At 35.8% G+C, this 22,557-nt stretch overlaps 2 protein-coding genes across 3 annotated transcripts; both read right to left on the reverse strand.

Moving 5' to 3' along the window:
• Positions 1–725: 725 nt before the first annotated feature.
• PSBP-1 (photosystem II subunit P-1) lies at positions 726–3,793 on the reverse strand. The gene is made up of 4 exons (XM_028203907.2): positions 3,276–3,793; positions 2,449–2,681; positions 2,217–2,267; positions 726–1,130 (listed from the first exon to the last, which is right to left on the reverse strand). Exons 1-4 carry the CDS (start codon positions 3,532–3,534, stop codon positions 870–872), a joined length of 804 nt encoding a protein of 267 aa, XP_028059708.1. The 5' UTR covers positions 3,535–3,793; the 3' UTR covers positions 726–869.
• A 783-nt stretch (positions 3,794–4,576) lies between these two features.
• Positions 4,577–11,744, reverse strand: LOC114263389 (putative receptor-like protein kinase At2g42960). 2 transcript variants are annotated; one of them, XM_028203906.2, is made up of 8 exons: positions 11,130–11,744; positions 9,335–10,081; positions 9,121–9,225; positions 8,560–8,682; positions 8,286–8,456; positions 8,034–8,163; positions 7,485–7,694; positions 4,577–5,170 (listed from the first exon to the last, which is right to left on the reverse strand). In XM_028203906.2, exons 2-8 carry the CDS (start codon positions 9,988–9,990, stop codon positions 5,027–5,029), a joined length of 1,539 nt encoding a protein of 512 aa, XP_028059707.1. In that variant the 5' UTR covers positions 9,991–10,081; positions 11,130–11,744; the 3' UTR covers positions 4,577–5,026. The 2 variants fall into 2 exon arrangements, with proteins under 2 accessions (XP_028059707.1, XP_082736462.1); XM_082880336.1 differs by having other exon boundaries at positions 9,335–10,053; positions 11,130–11,696.
• Positions 11,745–22,557: the final 10,813 nt, after the last annotated feature.

Raw genomic sequence — 22,557 nt, forward strand, 5'->3', positions numbered from 1 at the left:
ATGTCTCTAGTTGCCCAATGTGTTTCTTAGAAAAAATGAAAAAGGAAAGAAGATGCCTCATTTTCACGTACACTGATATAATGTTGACTTTGTTTAGTTTACACTTTTTTTGAAAATTGAATTTTTTATTTTTCGTAGTTTTTGTTTTTAATAAATTTTTTAAAACTTTTACATATTTTTATTTTTTATATTTTAGTTATACTTAATCTGCATATATTTAATAAGTATAATATTTGTAAATTTAAAAAAAAAAAATCACTACATACAAAAAAAATATAAAAATTTAATATGTTTTTGTATTTTGTTGTATTTAATTAATTTGTTATTGATTTTTATATAAATTTTATACTTATTAAGTATATCAAGATTAAGTAACGAATTTAAAAAGTAAAAAAAAAATTAATTTTTTTTAAAAACTTACTGAAATTACAGCAATGTGCAAAATGTGAGGGTTTTGTTTTTAAGACCTCAAGAAGAGAGTCTCTCTAATGTGCACAGATTTGGACTCCAAAAGATTCTCGCACGAAATTGGTGGCACAATGTTTATGGGAGAAGCGCAAGTTTAGAAACTCAGAAATCTGTTACAGAATCAAATACATATTGTATATAAAAAGATAAAAATCTTAGCTATAGAAGTGTATTCTGTATTGATTCTGTCAATGATTTTTATATTTGTTGTAGAACCAAGGAGAAAGTTGACTTAAAATTAGTGGAGGGTCTTGATATGCAAAGAAATATCCACATTCACTTGAACAGATCTAAAATTTGGGGGGAACAAGGTTCCATACAACTCAACCAAATTACAAAATACAAATCCACATTTGATCAATGTATATATATATATATATATATAGAAAGAGAAATATAAATTAAGCAACACTGAAAGAAGTTGCAGCACTCTCAACAAACTTCTTAGCTCCTTTGAACCATCTCTTGTCACCAGCTTGGGCTTTGCAGATGTAAAGCTTACTGCCGGAGACGGTGGCGGTAATCAGTTGGTGTTTGCCGCCTTCATCTCCGTCGGCAGTCCTTGTCAGCACACTTATGATGTAATAGGGTTTGCCTCCAACCACCGGAGTTGAAGTCTCCAATATATTAGCAGTTGCTACATCATTCGGTTCGAAACCACCCTGAAAAAATCATCATCATCAAATTTCAATTTTCATACTCCATGATGGATACAAAAGTGAATTTGGTTGAGGCTGTGTTTGCCTCATTTCCAGTTATGTTTCTGGTAAACATCAAATAGTTTGACTCAGACCACAGCCAAGTGATCTCGATGGGACACGTACTTGTTTAATGGATATTCTAATATATATAAATCGATCGAATTCAACTAATTTGCAGCATTGTGGACGAAAAATGCATAATGACAAGTGGACGGTTCCGCTTAGTTTTGGATGGATGATGGATTTGAGATTTCTTTGATTGCAACCGAACTTCCAAACCGCGAGCAGCCCTTAATATTTGTTTAGATATTTTGTTTGTGTTTTCAATTGAAAAAGAATTTGGATATTTTGTTGTGTTTTCAATTTGGAAATCCTTCTATCAAATGACAAGTGTTGATATTTGATATTTTTGTATGAAACATATAAGGCTTAATGTTGTCATTTAAAAAAATAAATAAATAAAATTAAATAGTTTTTAAATAAAAAAATAGTAATGAAATAGTTTTGATAATGTATAGTTTTCTTATATGTATTTATTATTGGTATTTGACAATTTGCTTGATAATCTTTTGATTATGTTGATTTAGATTGTTATCCAAAAAAAATGTTGTATTATGTTCAAAATTTGTAAAAGTTTAAACCGCTAAACCAATTCGCATCCATCCGCTAATCTGTCTCCGCCAATCCAGCAACCGGATGCAGATTAATTTTTTTCAATCCGCCAATCTAATGAATGGATGCCGAATTGAAAATTTTCCAATCACAACCGAACTGCAAACATCCCTTAACATCTTACCTTACCTTGTGTTAAAAGAAAAATTTGAGACTCCCATTTTTTGGAGACCCCCACAACCCTGTTTGGATTTTCACCATTGATGTATGTGTAGGATCTACTTATATATGTGTGGGTCCTACTATCAATCTTGGAGATCCAAAAAGGATTGTAAGGGTTTCTAAAAAATAGGAGTCTCAATCATTGTAGGTGTTAAAAATGAATAAATAAAGAAATAAATAAAAAGTAGTTTTAACAGTCTTCGATGAAGGTACCTCGGCTTCGGTTTTGCCGGAGTAGGCTTGTTTCCCTAGCAAATAGTCCACCTGTGGAGATCAAGATATAAATAAGCCTTGAAGCCTTTTAAGTTGGCTAACATTTAAGAGAAAGAAAGCATGATGTTAAATAACGATACTGACACTATCTGATAGTATCGGCCAATATATGGTGAATATGAATATGTGAAGTTCAAAATCTTGATATTTAAAAACCCAGGGCTGTACAAACCTTGGAGAGGAAATCTTCAGGAGAGCCGAAGTCGGTGATAGATTTCTTGTCGGTAGGGGTGACCATGACACAGACATTGCTGTTGGGATCGAAGTTGTCCTCGTACCTAAGAACTTGACCAGGAAACTCCACCTCTTTGCTTGGGTTCCATTTTGCTGGAATTTGAACCGTGAATCCATTTCCAATGTATGGCAAGAAATCTGTATTTGTCTTTGGCTTCCCAAATATATTGGCTGCAAAATCAACCATCATCACCACCACCACCACTTATAACTTAAACTGAGATTGATTTACTCAACAAGATAACAACCAAAAACATACCAATCCCCTTGGTTTTGGGACGATATGTAGGATGGACTTATTTTTGGGTTTGAGCCCAAAAAGATAAACAACTCGTAGGCTGACAGTTAGGCTGAGTACTAACAGACAATACTTATAGATAGACAGAGGTTGGGCCACCTATCTACCAATCCCACGTCCTGTTATTAAAATTTTAAAAATATTTAGACTGTTTTGCCCCTTAATGGGGCGTCCGTTATGTTTATTATATGTTGTTGGTATGTGCTGAGCTGTGAAGTGACAAGATAAATATTGAATGTGATAAACAAAAAAAATTACCGAGAAATTTCGTAGTTACTATGCAAAAATTATGAAATTTTGCAATTTTGTTCATAAACTGAAACTTTATGAAACTTGAGAAATTTCTCATTTTTCTATTAATTGAGAAATCATGTATCTTAGATTTGGGGAACGAATTTTAGGCTGTATTTGAAAGAAGAAAAATAGTAGAAGGATTTGTAGAGGTAAAATTTTAAAAATAACCATACCAGCTTCGCCATAGGCGGCATCAGCAGGAGAAACCTTGGAGCCAATGGCTGCAGCTCCAACAAGCACAGTGAGTGCCAACCGCCTCGACACGGCATCGGCAGCGCCGCCATCCTCTTCTTGGACAGCCTGTTTCTGTGCCTTGCAGACTACTCTGTTGGGCTTGGTGGTGATGGTGGTGGTTGGCACATAACGCTGTGATTGAGTTCTAGTTGGGTTGGAGAGTGCATGGTGGTGCAAGAAACATGCTGTAGAAGCCATTTTTAGGTCTCTCTATTTTTTTTTTCCTTCCTCCAAGTGTATGAATTGTAATGTGGGTATGGTAGGGAGGTTGGGTTAGTAGTGAAATGGCTGGGTTTTTTTTGGATATTGGATAGGATAGGATAGATTTATGATTGTGGGATAAGGTTGCAGAGGCTCTGGTTGGTGCCACCTGGCACTACCTAGATATTACACTTTCTGTTCTACACTACCTTCTTCTCTTAATTATTCACTAATAATAATAAAAAAAAGAAAAAAAAAAAAAGTTAAATAAAGATTTAAATAGGATATAAGATATTAAAAAAAATGAATGAAAAGTGGATAAAATATAAATAAATTGTTTTCTCCATTTTTTTTGGTCTTTCCAAATCTCTCTAACCCTATGCTCCAAATCAATCAAAAAGCAAAAACTTTTAATAATAAAATATGATGACTCATCTTTATCAAGTAATTAAGAGAAAGAATAACTCATTTAAACCTCGTTTGAAAACAAACTATTTTAGTAATTTTTTAATTTTTTACAAAAAAAATATACAGAAAAGTAAAAAGAATGATATAACAATTTATAGTGACTTTTTAACTAAAATAATTACTCTCCAAACAATACCTAAGTGTGTTACTAATCCCTTTAAAGTGTTGTTTTTCATCTGATAATTTTTCCTCTAGTGACAATCTCTAAATGTTATGGAGACTGAAACTTAATTACCTGACCTTTCCATTAGAATAAAATGATCATTCCATTAAAAGACTAAAAAATAAACATTCTATTTTATTTCACTTTTATTCTAATAAATCAAACATAACATAACGTCTTTTATTTTAAAATAGATTGTTAAAGCATCTATAATAGCTAGTTATAATACAATAATTTCACCAACTTACACTACGTTATAGTGTTCTGCCTGGTTGTAAGATACATTATACACACACACACACACATACACACGGAAGCACAACGCTGGTAACGTAATAGCAAAAACATGAGAAGGAAAGAAAAAGCAAGCGTGTGGTAAGCATCATTCTACTGCAGCAAAGCATGCAATAAAGTTAAAAAGGAAATGATTAGATTCAATACTTTTATAGATACTACACAAATGGATAAATTAACAAACAAGACACCTTAAACAAAAACATAAAACCAAAAAAAGAAAAAGAAATAATGGAAAAGTGAAACCAAATTAGGGTTTTTCACCACCTCAAGACCAGTAATTTAAAATATTAAAAAAAAGAAAAAAAGAAAAAAGAATGACAATCATCTCTCTCTCTACCATTATATGCTGGCGAAGGCAGAAGCAAAACAACAGCTAGTGCTTTGAGAATTTCATATGGGCTATCCTCATCCAGTAGCTCTCCGACACGCAGGAAATTTCTCCAAACAAACAGACGTCAAAATGCATGTCGATTTTCTATTCATGGGTTACTGAAATTTTTAATGTTGGAAGGGTAAGAAGGCGAGAAATATTCACTGGGGTCATGTCATGTGTCTGTCAAGTCAGTTGTATCCATGAGTCATCTCAGATATATGATGGCCCTCTGATTGTTGTTCTACCCTGCTTTCCATGTCAGCCGAACCACAACTCTCCTTCATGGATTCAATTTCCATGCTAGCTGTGCGGCTTTTCCTGTTCCTCCGGTCCTGCAGTGCAAGATAGTTCAAGTCTAAAATACGAGCTTCTTGACAACAGAACAATATTCACCATAATATTCAATTCTACATTCATTACATAATAGTGGATAATATTATTAAAACAGGTAAATTTCAATTACCATAGAAAATCAATGCAGTCTAGAAAATTAGAAAAACTGAAAGTAACAATGGTGCTTTTCGAAAACCAGGATCAACACACAGGCGCAACTACGAGTGCATTATTACAGATGTAATATTTTCATGGGCAAATTAGACCGGAACCTCTTGGATTTATCTGACCTGTCACCCGCTTTCTCTGAAATATCCAAGACCCCCCCCCCCCCCCCCCCCTGCTTTAGAATTTTTTTGTAACAGATGGACCCATGTGTGAGTCAACTGGTAGTTGACCTAACAGGATTTGTTGAACTCATCAAAAAAATTTCCTTTAATGCCAAATTTATTCTTCCATCTCCGGGAACATCTCTACTCTATGGTTTTGGATATTTTCATTAAAGATTCGGATTTTGTTGATAATATTTGGGATAGTTATCAATGTTCCATGGACATGTATACAATTGCCAGGTTTCAAATACTTCATGTCAGAGATAACTCTCCCAAACCAAAACTAGGCACAAAGCCACATGCCAATGTGTGAGAGTAAAATCTGAATATATAGCTCACCCACGTTTTAGGGGCTAATGTGGCTGAGAATCCAAGAAAAATGTCCCAAGAGTCAAATTCAAACTATTGCCACACGACCTATAGACATCATCCGCAAGCATAAAAAATGAAGACATCTTGTATGAGAAAACAATAAAAAAAAATTGGTGCTTTCTAATAGGTCCTATACTACAACTACAATAACTGCACAATTTCTATCACCTCCATAAGTGTCGATGTAGTAGTTGACCAAATGTCAATAGGCTATTTTACATGGACTCTTCTAAATGTATGAACTACTTGTGTTGGACACTCGGCTCACCGATAAGGGTATGGGGTATGTTTAAATGTGTAATTAGACATTCACATAGCAATCATATTTAGTAATCCAAGTTTACCATAAAACCATCATATTATGCATGAAATGCACTATGGCACCATGTGAACACCATTCTATCCTAAACAATAAAAGAAATATTTTGTTGAGTGTCGGTGTCCTTGGACATGGGAATTAGATGAATCAGACACCTAGACACATACCTAAGTCCATGTAACCTAGTCAATAGGTGATGCCTTAGCAGCCATTCAACACAAAAATCCTCACTATGGAGGAGTACCTGCTCAAGATATCATATTATGAATACTTCCAAGATTATTAAATTTTGACAAATCTATTTGTGCTCAATTTTTCTATGTTGGTATTTGAATAAATTGTCACAACCATTGGATGGTGAACATTACATGGTGGCTTTTCATTGGGCTGTGTCCCTTGAGTTGAGGGTATGAAAAAACACCCAGACCACGTATTGGATATGAATGAACTAATTGATGGGATTGTAGGCAATAAATTATACGTGGCCATAGATGGGATGAAGAATTTGATATATAATAAGATTACTGAATAGGGATAGGATTTTGGGGGATAAGTTATACTATGAAAAAAATAGATGGGGTGAAGGGAGTTGGGTATTTGTTTGGTTAGGATGACAAAAAGATACAATTATTTTCAACCGTCAGATGGAGGAGGTAAATAATCCGGAGAGACCTAATCCCTCGAATACTACAATTCCTATGTATTATTTAGTCCCTCATTTTTCCCATTTATTCCCCATACCAGTATTAAAGTTATTCAGAATTTTTATACCATGTTAAAAAATGTCGAACTAAAGAGCATGTAGAGCCCTAATGTTCCCCACCTATAATCCCCCCTCCTTATCCCCAATCAAGCACAGTATTAAAATCAAGTGTTCCCCCACCCTTATCCCCCATATAATGCCGCAATCATATGTGTCATCAACGTATTCAGTCCAGATGCCTTGACCCAACATATTTCTGCATCTCTCTTCTCTCTCTAGAAATACACTGAGTGTAAAGGTTCTTGGGTTGTGGAATCAAGAACATTGTTCAATTATTGTAACAGTGTTCTACCGCTATAACAAAGAGATTCCTGTATCATAGGAGCGCATGAAACATCCTTTGATTCCTTTAAACGGGTCAAGGTATGCATATTAATTGATTTGCTTCCACTTGTATATATTTTCTACTTTTTTTTTTTTTAATTTTAGGGGAGGGGGCAACAATTTACCAAAATGCCAATAAGAAAAATCATAGCAAGGAGCAAAGTAAATAACTTATTATTTCTATGTCAGAAAATAATCACCACCTCGCGATAAGGAAATTCATCAGCTTCGAGCATTCGAACAACCTGACTCATTTTGGGTCGTTTCTCTGAGTCAGGATCAACACACCTAACTGCAACCAGAAGGGCACGTTTTAGAGCACGTGTTGTGGGTTGAACTTCAATGTTTGGATCAACAACTTCCTCAGCTCTTCTATTCCCTACCATCATTTTAAGCCACTCAACAAGATTAACCTGCCATGAAAATATGAAGTGCTTGTTATTGGAAAGTACTTGCAATACAGTATGTTCAATATTCAAAGAAGCTCCCCACACCCTTGGAAGAGGAGGGGGGGCTGTTCACAAGAAACATAGCTAATACTAGTAGCCGATACTTGGGCCCGGTTTGCCATGGGCTAAAAAAGCTGCTTTTTGGCTAAATAAGCCAAAAAGCAAAAGACTGTCTTAAGCTGGATAAAAAAAACTAAAATAGTCAACTTTTCCATTAACAAAAAAGCAGCCTTTTTAGATTCAAAAAAATTAAAAAAGCAACTAAAAATACAATTGCCAAACTCGACCTAAACAATTTGGTACCTCATTTGCAGGCCGACCATAGTCAACAGGATCCCTTCCTGTCACTGCTTCAAGCATGAGGACACCAAAGCTATAAACATCACTCTTTTCATTTAACATGCCAGTATTAGCATATTCCGGTGCCACGTAACTGTAATTCACATGGGAGGACAATTTTATTAGTTTTCAGAAATGGGTGTTTGGTCAGAAAGTACCTTAAAATGATTGAAAATTTTAAAAAGAGGCACTTTAACATAGAAATGCACACATTACCCAAATGTTCCCATGACTCTAGTTGTTATATGACTTTCTCCTGAATCCAAGAGCTTGGCCAATCCAAAATCAGAAACTTTGGCATTGAACTCGTCATCAATTAAGATATTGCTAGATTTTATATCACGGTGCACAACTTTTGGTTCTATTGCTTCGTGCAAATAAGCAAGCCTGAACCAAATATTTAAACAATTTTCAATTTGAATGTATAGACATTGCTACTGCAAAGGCCAAACTAATACATGAAAAAAGAATAAGAAAAAAAAGGACTTACGCCTTAGCAGTACCAAGAAGAACCTTCATTCGGGCTTCCCAAGTAAGGGTACCATATTGTTGCATAGCCCCATGAAGCCACTGTTCCATGTTTCCATTATTCACATATTCATAGACCAGCATTCTGCTTGATATCAGAATCAAAACTTAAGGATTAAGGCTAATAATAGATATGCGCTGGAATTGCATAGTTGGTTACATTAATATAGCATGAAAGAAAACTGTAAACAGCTACATGCCTAAAGTGAAAAGAAATCGAAAATAAAAATAAGGGTTAATAACACCTAGACTCCCCATCTATCGGCCAATATCATCTTATCCCCCTCATCTATGAACCCATACATATTGATCCCCTCAACTATAAAAATGGTGCAAATGCCCCCCTTCTAAAAGTGGTATAAAGGGGGCAAAAGTGATATATATATATATATATATTTAGTTTTCAGAATGTACGGGTTCATGAATGAGGGGGGTAAGTTGATATTTGCTAATAGTTGAGAGGCTCTTGGTGTAATTAAACCTAAAAATTATAATCAGATCAACAAAAGGAAAATAAATCTACCTATGAACTCCTTCTATGCAATAGCCAAGGAGCCGCACAAGATTCTTATGCCGAACATGGCCTATAGCCTCCACCTCAACCCTAAATTCTTTCTCAGCCTGCCCCCTGTAAAGCAAATTTGTTGTACAATTATAAAACAATTTTCAACACAAAAATAAATACAAAAATTAAGAAATGGATATCCAAACATTGAAAGTCTTTGAAGCATCCTTACAAATTGTTAAGAAGCTTCTTGACCGCGACCTCAGTCCCATTGACTAGTATGCCCTTGTAAACAACCCCATATCCACCTTCCCCAAGCACATTCTCTGGTGAGAATCGATTTGTTGCAAGTTGAAGATCTCGAAGAGTAAACCAGTGACCCCACCCAAGATGCGAGACTTCTGGCAATCCAATTAAAGGAGAGGCCATTGGAAGCCCATATAGTAGTGAAGACTGCTTCCGAATAGTACCGGAATTTCCCTCTTCCCCTGATTGTGAACTACGTCTCTCATGATGAAACATAGAGCTACATTGGCTGATATTATCAGCATCACTTGATTTGTGCATACCCAAATGAACAGACATTTTCTCTGAATTTTTATCACTTGATTTATCATGAACTGACAGGAATAAACTCTCTGGATTATCACGATGATTTTGACCTCCAACTTTGTCAACCTTGATATCTTTCGAGACATTGGGTATTTGAGAAAGGGGATACTTGTCTAGTGTTCTTCTAGATTTTCTTCGAAGTGAGACCCACAAAGATAAGATACAGAGTATCAAAATTATGAATGCACCAACACATATACCGATTACAACCCAAAGTTTTAGGCCCAGAAATGATGTTTTCTTTGATAATTCCGAATTCAAGCTCCCAGATGACATTTTCAGTGACTTAGACACAACAAAACAAAACAAAAATTACGTTCCCCTCGCTTAGTTCTTGGACTGCAATGCAAAGTTAAACCATTGTCACCTGGGTGCCAGAAACATGTTAATTTCTTCATAAATAAATATCTTGATTTTTTAATGATCAGCAACAGAAGAAGAAGAAGAAGAAGAAGAAGAAGAAGAAATATTATTAGAAAAGAAGATGAGTGTAAGACAAACGGGGGAACAAAGATGAGTCTGAGAAAAGAAAACAAAAATAAAGACAACCAAATTCTCGCACTACAAAATCACACTCCCCACATTTCTCTAGAGGTGCGCGCGCGCACACACACTAAACAAAAAAAGAAAAAGAAAAAAAAAGAGTGAAATTCCACTAAAGGGAGTGAAGACTGAAACCCAAGAAGATGACAGGCAACAATTTTCTCCCATAAATAGTCCACCTCTTCAATCAAATCCTCAAAAAACTTAGCATTATGCTCCAACCAAATAACCCAAAAAACTGCACAAATCCCACAAGAATATTGTTTTATCATTGCACCCAAAACTCCACAAATCAATCAAAAGCATTTGGGAACATGACAACAGAGCTACCTTACAATCTTGATGTCCAAAAACACTGGACTTTTTCCTTAAGTTTCAGATGAGATATTTCGTATTTACAAATAGTTTTTGTGCATAAAAAGCTATTGCATCCTCATCCAGATTCAACAACTCAAACCCAGAAAGATTAATGTAGCAAATTTTCGGGGTACAATACCATGAAAAAGAACAGTGATCCTTAACAGACTATTTTCTACTGTTTCAGCAATTAACAAATCAAGAAAAACCCAAATTCATGTAATCCCAACAAATAAGAAATTACTGTGGGGGGAGGGGGGGGGGGGGAATCACATCCCATAAATCACCAATCTGTTTTCTACAGTGATCCTTGGCAAACTATAACTTTTTGAGAAAAACAAACACAACCCGTAAATCTCCAATCTTCATATCACGAATCACAATCTATAAAAATGGGAATAAAATCTAACGAAACATTGCGTGTGATCCAATGAAAAGAACATAAAAGAGAAATGTAAATCCAATAATAATAATTAATAAATAAATAAAAGTGATTAAAAGAGGAAAGTACTTGCCCTTTTCAGTGATCTAAACCTAGTCCAGTCCCCTTGATCTTCTTCGTTGAGAACCCAGAGAAGCAGAGAAATAACCTCTTTTGGAACCAATAGAGACTCAATAAGCATAGATAGACCAATGCAGAGTTGAAATAGTACAAACCCACCAAAACCCAAAAGCCAAACAGTTGAAGAGGAGTAGTTTAGAAGCAGAAGGATATGGCCTCAAGTGGGCCAAAAGAAATTGAGAAAGAAATCAATGAAATGCGCAAATAAGGCAAGACAAAAATCTAATCTTTGAAGAGAAAATGTAGAAAGAGAATGTATCGAGAGAGAGAGAATGAGGAGAGAAAGGAGAGAAGAGAGATAAAGAGAGTTTTTTTTAATGGAGAGGATGAGAGAGGGGACAGAAAAAGCAGAGAAAAAGGGAAATAGTTGGTGGGGGGGTTTGTTAATGTGGAGGAGAGAGAGAGAGAGAGAGAGGGAGAGAGGGACCTCAGAAAGCTGGAAAGGAAAGCTTGGTTTGCAATGGAGGAAACCAGAGAGAGAAAGAGAGGAAGAGAGAGAGACAGTAAAGGGAAAGCAAAAATGAGATGGACAGAGATTGCATTTATAGCTGGGTAAAGAAATTTAATGGAAAAGTGGAAAAACCCAACAAGTGCAAAAGAGAAAAATGTGAAAGTGACTATGTGTGAGAGAACAACATTTAATACAATTGACTCATAAAAAATTGGGTAAATTACATATATCACTTGAGATTTAGTAAAATCATAAATACCTTCATAAAATTTGAGAAATTATACTCTTTCCGTCTCAAAATATTAATTTTTTATTTTATTTTTTATTGTTCCAAAATATTAGTCCCTCTTCAAAAATCAAGTACAAAAATAATATAAATTTCCTATTTTACCCTTCTTTTAAATTAATAAATAACATAAAAAGTACAATTATGCATTGATATTCTCAAAAAATGTACTATCAAAAGGATAATTTTGGAAAATCAACTTTTTTCAAATGTAATAATTGTACTACCAAAAAAAGTTGGATTCTCCAAAAGGGACCATTATTTTGGGACGGAGGGAGTAGATATTCTCTAAAGGTACTATTTACATAATAAATTAAGAGACAAATTGTTATAAAAATATAAAGTTCATGGATAAATTGTTTTGAAAATATAAATCTCAAAGGATAATTTGTTATGAAAATATAAACTTCAGAGGGTATCTGTAATTTTCGAAACCTTAGGGATATCTGTAATTTAACTAAATTTCAAAGGAGGTATATTTAATTTGTCTAAAAAAATTAGAAGAAAGAAAATATTTATAAAGTTTATTATTTATTTATAATTATTTTTAAAAATTAACTCTTAAGTGAAATTTCTCAACAAATATATATATATACATATCCTGAAAATAGCGGGTGTGTTTGGTGTAATCTTTCTCAAATTGAAAGCTTTAATCACAAGTTAAAAGTTAAGAGTAATATTTTCTTAATTTTTAAATAATTAACTGTTTCAGTTATTTAGTTATTTTATTTCATAAATTATAAATAAATGTTGCATCAATTTTTTAAAAATGACTATAATAAATTGCACCAAATAAATTGATAATTTAATTATTTTTTTTAAAGTGATTAAGCATGTTCAGATTGAGTGAATTAATGAAAAAAATATGATAAAAATAATTCTATCATGTTTGGTTTATAAATTAAATGAGAAATTATAACAAAAGATTAAAAAATGAATAATTGGCTTATAATATCAAATTAATTGTTTACTAAAATTTTAAAGATTTGATGAGATATGAAAATGATTAGTTGTACATTTTCATAAGGGAGCCACTTACTTCCGGTCCAAGATCGGACTGGACGGTACTATTCGGTCCATGGGAGCCCACTATGGGTTCCGTTTTGATAATCCGAACCGTTCAATGTGTAGAATTAGTCGAGTACTATATGCTTATAAAAAATCATGTTAATCGGATATCCTATAAAAAATCACGTTAATCGGATATCGATAACTATCTCATTGGTTCAGTTTTTTGTCAACCGCTAATTTGTTCGCTGTCTATTTTTTTATACAAAACTGATTTGACTACATAGCTATCGATATCCGATCAACGTGATTTTTTATAGTCGTATAGTTCTTGATGAGTTCTACACATTGAACGGCTCAGATTATCAAAATGAGACCCGTGATAGACCCCTACGGACCGAACAGCACCGTCCAGTCCAATCTCAGACTGGAGGCAAGCTACATCCTTTTCATAATATCTAGATTGCGCATGACAATGTAGAGACATAAAACAAAATTCTTACTTATATCTTGAAAACGAGTCAAGTGGTGCTGAATAGTAAATTTGTGATAATCTTGTTCCGTATTATGCTAATTAACCTTAAGTATGATTGTGATTATGTGTTTAGTATGATTTTGAGTGCCATTTATATGATATATGTGGTTTTGAATTTCTATCTGTTCACCGTATGAAAAATCTGTTCAACTTACTGTTATGAACTGAAAATTAAAGGCCTTATCGGCCATAGAAATACGCCATTGTGATTGGCGTAATTTTTAAAGCCTATGGTGAAATTTAATTGAAAATTAATTCGGAACGAAATAATTAGATTCAAAATGATTAAATTAAGCTCTATTACTTAGTCTTAATCAAATTTGATTAGGCAAACATATATAAGGGCCATATCACACTTAACCTCATTCCTTTTGAGCTCAAAATCTGAAAATCACACTCTAGAGAGAGAGAGAGAGAGAGAGAGAGAGAGGGCCGGTTCTAGAGAGAGGAAGAGGAAGAATTATGTATTTTGGCTCAAAGTTTGTGAATTTGGAAGCTACACTCAAGATTTAACTTCATTTGTGAAGATTGGAGCTCCTAGGTGAGTAAATTCATGAGTTTGAGTTTATAATTTTGTGAATTCAAGCTAGATGATAATCAAGAACATAATTTGAGTTGTAATTGATGAATTTGGAGCTTGTATGTACATGCATGTACATAATTGCCATGATTTTATACATTCAAACATGAATCATGTTGAACAAGAAGAATTGAGCATTGAAGCATACATGCAAACTTGGTTTTGTTGAGTTTCATGAGAATAAACATCATTTGTGTCATTTGAAATGGTATTGGGGTCTATATTTCACATGTATGAATGATTCATAGAGATATGAAGTTTGTATAAAGCTAGAATGCATGAGGTTCAACCATGTCAAGAAGAATGTTAAGTAATTTGAGAATTAAATCATGATTTTGAATGAATGGCCTCATATTGGTTATGTTCTCATGTTATATATTGTGTTCCCATGTTTTTGTGTCCAAAACATGAGTGTTGGACCTTTGAACATTGAGTTTGAACTTCAAGAACAATTCTGGAGATTTCAGAATTTGGCATATCCGCTCGTGCAGGGAGGGAGCCGCTAGAGCGTGAAATGTTAGCTCCTAGAACTTTTGTAGACATTGATGTTCGTTCAAGCGGACAGAATCATGCTCGAACGCCAGCCACGTAGTTTGAATTCCAGCTCGAGCGCCCAAAGTCACGCTCGAGCGTAAATATGAGGCAACCAGTACTTTTGTAGACTAGAGGGGTCCGCTCGAGCGGCAGAAACCGCGCTCGAGCAGGGAGCCCTGTTTCAGAAATTTTGTAAAGTTGATTTAAGTTTTGTTTTCCGTTTTCTTTTATTTCTAAGCACTCTTAGGTATGCATTGAACATTATAAATGAGTTAAAAAGGATAAGAAAGAAGCTTAAGAGGGATGCATGAATTAAGAACGTATTGAATCGTTTGTAACCCATATATGTGTTATGTATTATGTAGGGTCGAGCACAAGGACGAATCCACCAGCAGAACACTGTGAGTAATATCTTAATAAAGATATTTTGAAGTATGCTATTTGTCCAATTATTTACTCCTATTTGAGTTTCGTAAGCTTGTTAATCTGAAAGGTGGACAATATTTGTTATGCCATATGATTGGGCCAAAGGCCGTTGGATATGAATGATTGGGCCAAAGGCCGTTGGATATGAATGATTGGGCTAAAGGCCGTTTGACATGAATGATTGGGCCAAAGGCCGTCGGACATAAATGAATGGGCCAAAGGTTGTTTGATACGAATGAATTGGGCCCGAGGCCGTTTGATATGTTTGGATTTGTAGTCGTTGAAACACTAGATAGAAACATGAACTAGGTTGAAGGCCGTCTGATGCATCTATTTCAAATTTCATTCATGTATCTTCTTTATTTGATATTTTTCACTGGGATTTCGCTTACTCTCATTCATGTGTCTGTAGGTGAGCCAAGAGATGTCCAAACCCAGCCCCAGTGAAGTATGAGAGAAACAGTCAAAGTTTTGAGGAGTTAGCCCTTACGTCTCACGCACGAGACTTATTTTCGCCCTTTTGTTCTTTTGTTATATTTTTGCTATGTTGGCGAAAACTTTGGATCACCTTTGTATATAAGCTGTTGGTTTGGCTGACTATGACTTGAATGATCTCGTTGTGTAAAGCTTATATGTTAACTTCCTTTGATGTGAGTTATTAATGAATATATATAAAATGTTATGATGTGCCATGTAAGCACAGCTCTATGGACAAAAATTTTAAGTTTGCTTCCGTTTTGGCCCCTTAACTCTGTTGAAATATATCCAATAAGATTTGAGGCTGTAGGTAATCTCTTGATTACTGGCCGGGTATGACCTTAATCCATGGGGGCGGGTTCGGGTCATGACAAAGTGGTATCAGAGCACGAGTTAATGACTCACACACTTGTCCAAACGAGCAATTAGCATCTAGAAAAGATCAAGGATGCATTCATGTGATAAGTATGAATCTGAAAGCATAAAAAATGTACTTAAATGCTTCGAGATGAATGATTATATGCTATATGTTTGTGATTTACTTGCATAACGAATTATGTGAATATGTACGTTCCATGGTATATGCATACTTGTGAAATTTTTATATAAAGAATAATGTAAGTTTAATCAGATGGTGAGAACGAGAGGTGATGAGATAGAGGAGTCCTCTACTGCCAGAATGGATAGGATGAAAAGATTGATTCAGGAAATGGTAGAAACATTGAGGCAACAACAACAGTGGCAGCAACCACATCCTCCACCTCCACCTCCGGCACCCCCTGTGCCAGACTTACAGAACGATGATCGAATAATAGCTCTCACCAAAGAGTTTAAGAAAATGAAACCGTTACAGTTTCACGGGGGATTAGATCCGTTGAAGGCCGAAGCATGGGTTCTCGGCATTGAAAAGCTATTTGAAGTGTTTCCTTGTTCAGAGACACATAAAGTACTTCTAGCCACCTTTATGCAAGAAGTTGGTAGATGTTAATGCGTGAGAATCAGAAGGACATTGGCTGGACGTAATTCTTGGAAATATTCTATGACAAGTATTTTCTACAGTATGTTCATGACAGAAAGGTGTCGGAATTCATGGAACTTAAACAGAACAGCATGACAGTAGCTGAGTATGATGCCAAGTTCACTGAGTTGGCCAGGTTTGCACCACATGTGGTCGACACTGACTACAAGAAAGCGAGGCATTTTGAAGGTGGGCTTCGCGATGATATCTTGGAGAGAGTGAATGCCCTTAAGCTGGAAACCTATATTGGGATGCTAGATCAGGCCATAATATCAGAAGCTAACATAGTCAGACAGGCCAAGACACTGGAAAGGTAGTAAAAGATAGGGCTTCTTTTCGAAGAAGCAAAATACAGGCTTCTCAACTACTTCGAATTCTTCCCGAGATACATCTCCAATGTGCAATATTTGTAGTAAAAGGCATCGTGGAATTTGTTACCGTGTGTTAGGAGCTTGTTTTAAATGTGGAAAGACAGGACATATGGCCAGAGATTGTAATCAGAATAGCAGAAAATTAGCTGCTAGCTCCACCGCATCAATCCCAAAACTGGGAAATACTATGAGATCTACTACCACTGGAGATACCGTAAGGCAAGGGAGAGTTTTTGCGCTTGTTCTGGGCGATACACGGAATGCTGAAGCCGTTGTCTCAGGTACTATCTCTATATGTAATCAGGATGCTTTTGTGTTAATTGACTCCGGATCAACACACTCTTTCGTAACTTGTGCATTTACATTTAGACTGAGTAGACCTCTAGAATCATTGTCATATTTGCTATGTATATTTGCTCCATCCGGGAATCTGTGTTGTGTGCGTCTGTATATCGATTTTGTGACATGTGTATTGGGAATGCTATTCTGTATGTGGATTTGTTGCCCCTGAACTTTAGACATTTTGATATAATTTTGGGCATAGATTGGTTAACTAAATATTTTGCCACCATTGATTATGTTACAAAACGGGTTGTGTTTAAACCTCCGAAACAGAAAGAAATTGTGTTTGTGGGTAACGGGGTAGTGCCTCCACCTTATTTGATATCTGCAATGAAAACATGTAAATTGATCAAGAAAGGGTGCCAGGGTTATTTGTGGTGTGCACTATCTGAATCATCTGAGAATGCTGAATTGAACAGTTACCCTATTGCTAGAGAATTTCCAAATGTGTTTTCAAATGAATTACCAGGGGAACTGGTAGACAGGGAGATAGAGTTTACTATTGAAATTGTGCCAGGCACCCAGCCTATCTCTAAAACTCCCTACACAATGGCTACTGCTGAAATGAAAGAATAGAAAGAACAGTTGCAAGACTTGCTTGACAAAGGGTTTATTCGACCTAGTACTTCACCATGGGGTGCACTAGTATTATTTGTGAAAAATAAGGATGGAACCTTGCGCTTGTGTATTGACTATCGACAACTGAACAAGGTAACAATAAAGAATAAATATCCTTTACCTCATATTGATGACCTGTTTGACCAGTTGCAGGGATCACAAGTGTTTTCCAAAATTGATTTAAGGTCTAGGTATCACCAGTTGAAAGTAAAAACAGAAGATGTTGAGAAAACTACGTTTCGAATAAGGTATGGCCATTATGAATTTCTTGTTATGCCATTGTTATGCCATTTGGGGTGACTAATGCTCCTGCAGCATTTATGGACCTAATGAATCGAATTTTTAAGACCTATCTTGATGAATTTGTTGTAGTTTTTATTGATGATATTTTGATATATTCAAAGAGTAGACTTGAACATGAACAACATTTGAGGACTATTTTGCAAACACTTAGGGAAAAGAAATTATTTGCCAAGCTAAAGAAATGTGAATTTTGGTTGAATGGAGTTATTTTCTTAGGGCATGTTATCAACAATGAGGGAATTTCAATGGACTCGCAGAAAGTAGAGGCAATTGTGAATTGGCCTACACCGACAAATGTAACAGAGGTCCGCAGTTTCATGGGCTTAGCTGGGTACTACAGGAGGTTTGTGAAGGACTTTTCAAAAATAGCTGTGCCTCTTACCCAACTGACACGCAAAGGGCAACCGTTTGAATAGAATGACGAAAGAGACCACTGCACCGGTTTTGACACTACCATCAGGTACGGAAAACTTTGTGATTTTCAGTGATGCTTCTTATAAAGGCTTGGGTTGTGTATTAATGCAGAATGGAAGGGTGATTTCCTACGCCTCCCGACAGTTGAGGCCACACGAGAAGAACTACCCAACACATGATTTAGAATTGGCCGCAGTCGTATTTGCTTTAAACATCTGGCAGCATTATTTGTATGAGACAAAATGCGAAGTCTACATAGATCACAAAAGTCTGAAGTACTTCTTTACACAGAAAAAGTTAAATATGCGATAGAGAAGATGGCTCAAATTGATAAAAGACTATGACCTTGAGGTTCAGTATCACCCTGGGAAAGCCAATACAGTTGCTGATGCCTTGAGCAGAAAATCGATGGGGAGTTTGGCTTGTTTACTCACTGAATAGAAAGAGATCTTGTAGGATTTTGAGAAGTCCGGGATTGAAGTGATATTGTGTGAACAGAGCGGATTGATAGCTGCCATTTCAGTCGAACCAGCAATCATTAATGAGATTAAATAGAAACAGAAGGAGGATGAATTCTTCAGAAAGATAGTTGATGAATTTGAAATGAATCTGAGACCGGAATATAGTGTGATAAATAAGGTGCTGAAATTCCAAGACAGATTGTGTGTTCCAAACATTCCCAAGTTAAAGAAGAGAATTCTAGATGAAGCCCATAAGTCAGTGTTTGCTATGCATCTGGGTAATAACAAAATGTATCGGGATTTGAAACAAAGCTATTGGTGGCCCAAAATGAAGAAAGAGATTGCAGAGTATATATCCAAGTGCCTTCAAAATGTCAGCAAGTTAAAGCTGAACATCAGAAATCGAGCGGCCTACTTCAGCCTCTCTCCATTCCCGAATGGAAATGTGAGCATGTGAATATGGACTTTGTTGTTGGTCTACTTCGCACTCCCTGAGGTATGGACTCTATTTGGGTTGTAGTTGACAGAATGACTAAATTTGCACATTTTTTGCCCGTTAAAACTACATTTGATGCTTATATATTGGCTACTATATATGTTGATGAGATTGTTCGTTTACATGGAATTCCGGTGTCCATTGTCTCGGATAAAGATCCAAAATTTGTGTCTAGATTGTGGAAAAGCCTACAAAGAGCTATGAGAACAGAATTGAGATTCAGTACCGCGTGCCATCCACAAACTGACGGGCAATCAGAATGGACAATACAGACCTTAAAAGATATGCTTCAGATGTGTGCCTTAGATCTCCAAGGGAGTTGGGAAGATTATTTGGCACTAGCAGAATTTTCATACAATAATAGCTTCCACTCCAGTATCGGCATGGCACCATACGAAGCTTTGTATGGTAGAAAGTGTAGATCACCAATTTGTTGGACAGAGGTCGGAGATAAGGCCTTACTTGGGCTTGAGATTGTGCAAGACACTTCTGAGAAGGTCAAAATAATTCAACAAAGGCTCAAGATAGCTCAGAGTCGTTAAAAGAATTATGTAGATGTTCGAAGAAGACCTCTTGAATATGAGGTCGGTGATCATGTATTTATCCGTGTGACGCCGATGAAGTGCCAAGTAAGATTTGGAAAGAAAGGTAAATTGTCGCCCCGTTCCATTGGGCCGTTCCAAATTCTAGAAAGGCTTGGTCCGGTTACTTACCGAGTCGCTTTGCCACTGGGATTCGAACAAATACACAATGTATTTTATGTATCAATGTTGAGGGGTTATCTTCGAGATCCGTTTTATGTGATTGATTATCACCGGATAGCTCTTGATGAAAATATGGAATACACAGAATGGTCGGAACGAATCATTGACTGAAAAGTGAAACAATTGAGAAGCAAGTCCATCCCGATGGTGAAAGTAGAATGGAAAGAACACAATGGGACGGACGCTACATGGGAAAAAGAGAGTGAAATGCGACTACGCTATCTGTATTTGTTTCTAGACGAAGGTAAAATAAGTTTGGAGTACCAAACTTCCTAAAAGAGGGAAGATTGTGATAACCATGTTCCGTATTATTCTAATTAACCTTAATTATGATTGTGATTATGTGTTTAGTATGATTTTGAGTGCCATTTATATGATATATGTGGTTTTGAATTTCTATCTGTTCACTGTAAGAAAAATCTGTTCAACTTACTATTATGAATTGAAAATTAAAGGCCTTATTGGCCACAGAAACTGAAATTGACTACGCCATTGTGATTGGCGTAATTTTTAGAGTCTATGGTGAAATTTAATTGAAAACTGATTCGGAACGAAATAATTAGATTAAGAACGATTAAATTAAGCTCTATTAATTAGCCTTAATCAAATTTGATTAGGCAAACATATATAAGGGCCATATCACACTTAACCTCATTTCTTTTGAGCTCAAAATCTAAAAATCACACTCTAAAGAGAGAGAGAGAGGGTCGGTTCTAGAGAGAAGAAGAGGAAGAATTATGCATTTTGGCTCAAAGTTTGTGAATTTGGAAGCTACACTCAAGATTTAACTACATTTGTGAAGATTGGAGCTACTAGGTGAGTAAATTCATGAGTTTGAGTTTGTAATTTTGTGAATTCAAGCTAGATGATAATCAAGAACATAATTTGAGTTGTAATTGATGAATTTGGAGTTTGTATGTACATGCATGTGCATAATTGCCATGTTTTGATACATTCAAACATGAATCATGTTGAACAAGAAGAATTGAGCATTGAAGCATACATGCAAGCTTGGTTTTGTTGAGCTTCATGAGAATAAACATCATTTGTGTCATTTGAAATGGTATTAGGGTCTATATTTCACATGCATGAATGATCTATAGAGATATGAAGTTTGTATAAAGCTAGAATGCATGAGGTTCAACCATGTCAAGAAGAATGTTAAGTAATTTGAGAATTAAATCATGATTTTGAATGAATGGCCTCATATTTGTTATGTTCTCATGTTATATATTGTGTTCCCATGTTTTTGTGTCCAAAACATGAGTTTTGGACCTTTGAACATTGAGTTTGAACTTCAAGAACAATTCTGGAAATTTCATAATTTGGCATATCCGCTCGAGCGGGAAGGGAGCCGCTCGAGTGTGAAATGTTAGCTCCTAGAACTTTTGCAGACATTGATGTCCGCTCGCGCGGAGAGAATCACGCTTGAGCGCCAGCCACGTAGTTTGAATTCCAGCTCGAGCACCCAAAGTCACGCTCGAGCGTAAATATGAGGCAACCAGTACTTTTGTAGACTAGAGGGGTCCGCTCGAGCGGCAGAAACCGCGCTCGAGCAGGGAGCCCTGTTTCAGAAATTTTGTAAAGTTGATTTAAGTTTTGTTTTCCGTTTTCTTTCATTTCTAAGCACTCTTAGGTATGTATTGAACATTATAAATGAGTTAAAAAGGATAAGAAAGAAGCCTAAGAGGGATGTATGAATTAAGAACGTATTGAATCGTTTGTGACCCATATATGTGTTATGTATTATGTAGGGTCGAGCACAAGGACGAATCCACCAGCAGAACACTGTGAGTAATATCTTAATAAAGATATTTTGAAGTATGCTATTTGTCCAATTATTTACTCCTATTTGAGTTTCGTAAGCTTGTTAATCTGAAAGGTGGACAATATTTGTTATGCCATACGATTGGGCCAAAGGCCGTTAGATATGAATGATTGGGCCAAAGGTCGTTTGACATGAATAATTGGGCCAAAGGTCGTTTGACATGAATGATTGGGCCAAAGGCCGTCGGACATGAATGAATGAGCCAAAGGCCGTCGGATATGAATGAATAGGCCAAAGGCCTTTTGATACGAATGAATTGGGCCCGAGGCCGTTTGATACGTCTGGATTTGTAGTCGTTGAAACACTAGATAGAAACATGAACTAGGTCGAAGGCCGTCCGATGCATCTATTTCAAATTTCATTCATATATCTTCTTTATTTGATATTTTTCACTGGGATTTCGCTTACTCTCATTCATGTGTCTGTAGGTGAGCCAAGAGATGTTCAAACCCAACCCCAGTGAAGTATG

Source organism: Camellia sinensis, chromosome 7 (genome assembly GCF_055761805.1).
Source record: "Camellia sinensis isolate YWXY chromosome 7, ASM5576180v1, whole genome shotgun sequence".
NCBI lineage: Eukaryota > Viridiplantae > Streptophyta > Magnoliopsida > Ericales > Theaceae > Camellia > Camellia sinensis.

What these genes read in the sequence shown, in the direction of transcription:
- PSBP-1 (XM_028203907.2), bottom strand. Translation starts at nt 3,534, where the DNA reads ATGGCTTCTACAGCATGTTTCTTGCACCACCATGCACTCTCCAACCCA. An exon ending in CTGAAGATTTCCTCTCCAAG is followed by an intron (nt 2,268 to 2,448) that starts GTTTGTACAGCC and finishes TGATCTCCACAG; the next exon opens with GTGGACTATTTGCTAGGGAA. An exon ending in CCGGCAAAACCGAAGCCGAG is followed by an intron (nt 1,131 to 2,216) that starts GTACCTTCATCG and finishes TGATTTTTTCAG; the next exon opens with GGTGGTTTCGAACCGAATGA.
- LOC114263389 (XM_028203906.2), bottom strand. Translation starts at nt 9,990, where the DNA reads ATGTCATCTGGGAGCTTGAATTCGGAATTATCAAAGAAAACATCATTT. An exon ending in AAGAAGCTTCTTAACAATTT is followed by an intron (nt 9,226 to 9,334) that starts GTAAGGATGCTT and finishes TTTGCTTTACAG; the next exon opens with GGGGCAGGCTGAGAAAGAAT. An exon ending in TGCATAGAAGGAGTTCATAG is followed by an intron (nt 8,683 to 9,120) that starts GTAGATTTATTT and finishes GATATCAAGCAG; the next exon opens with AATGCTGGTCTATGAATATG.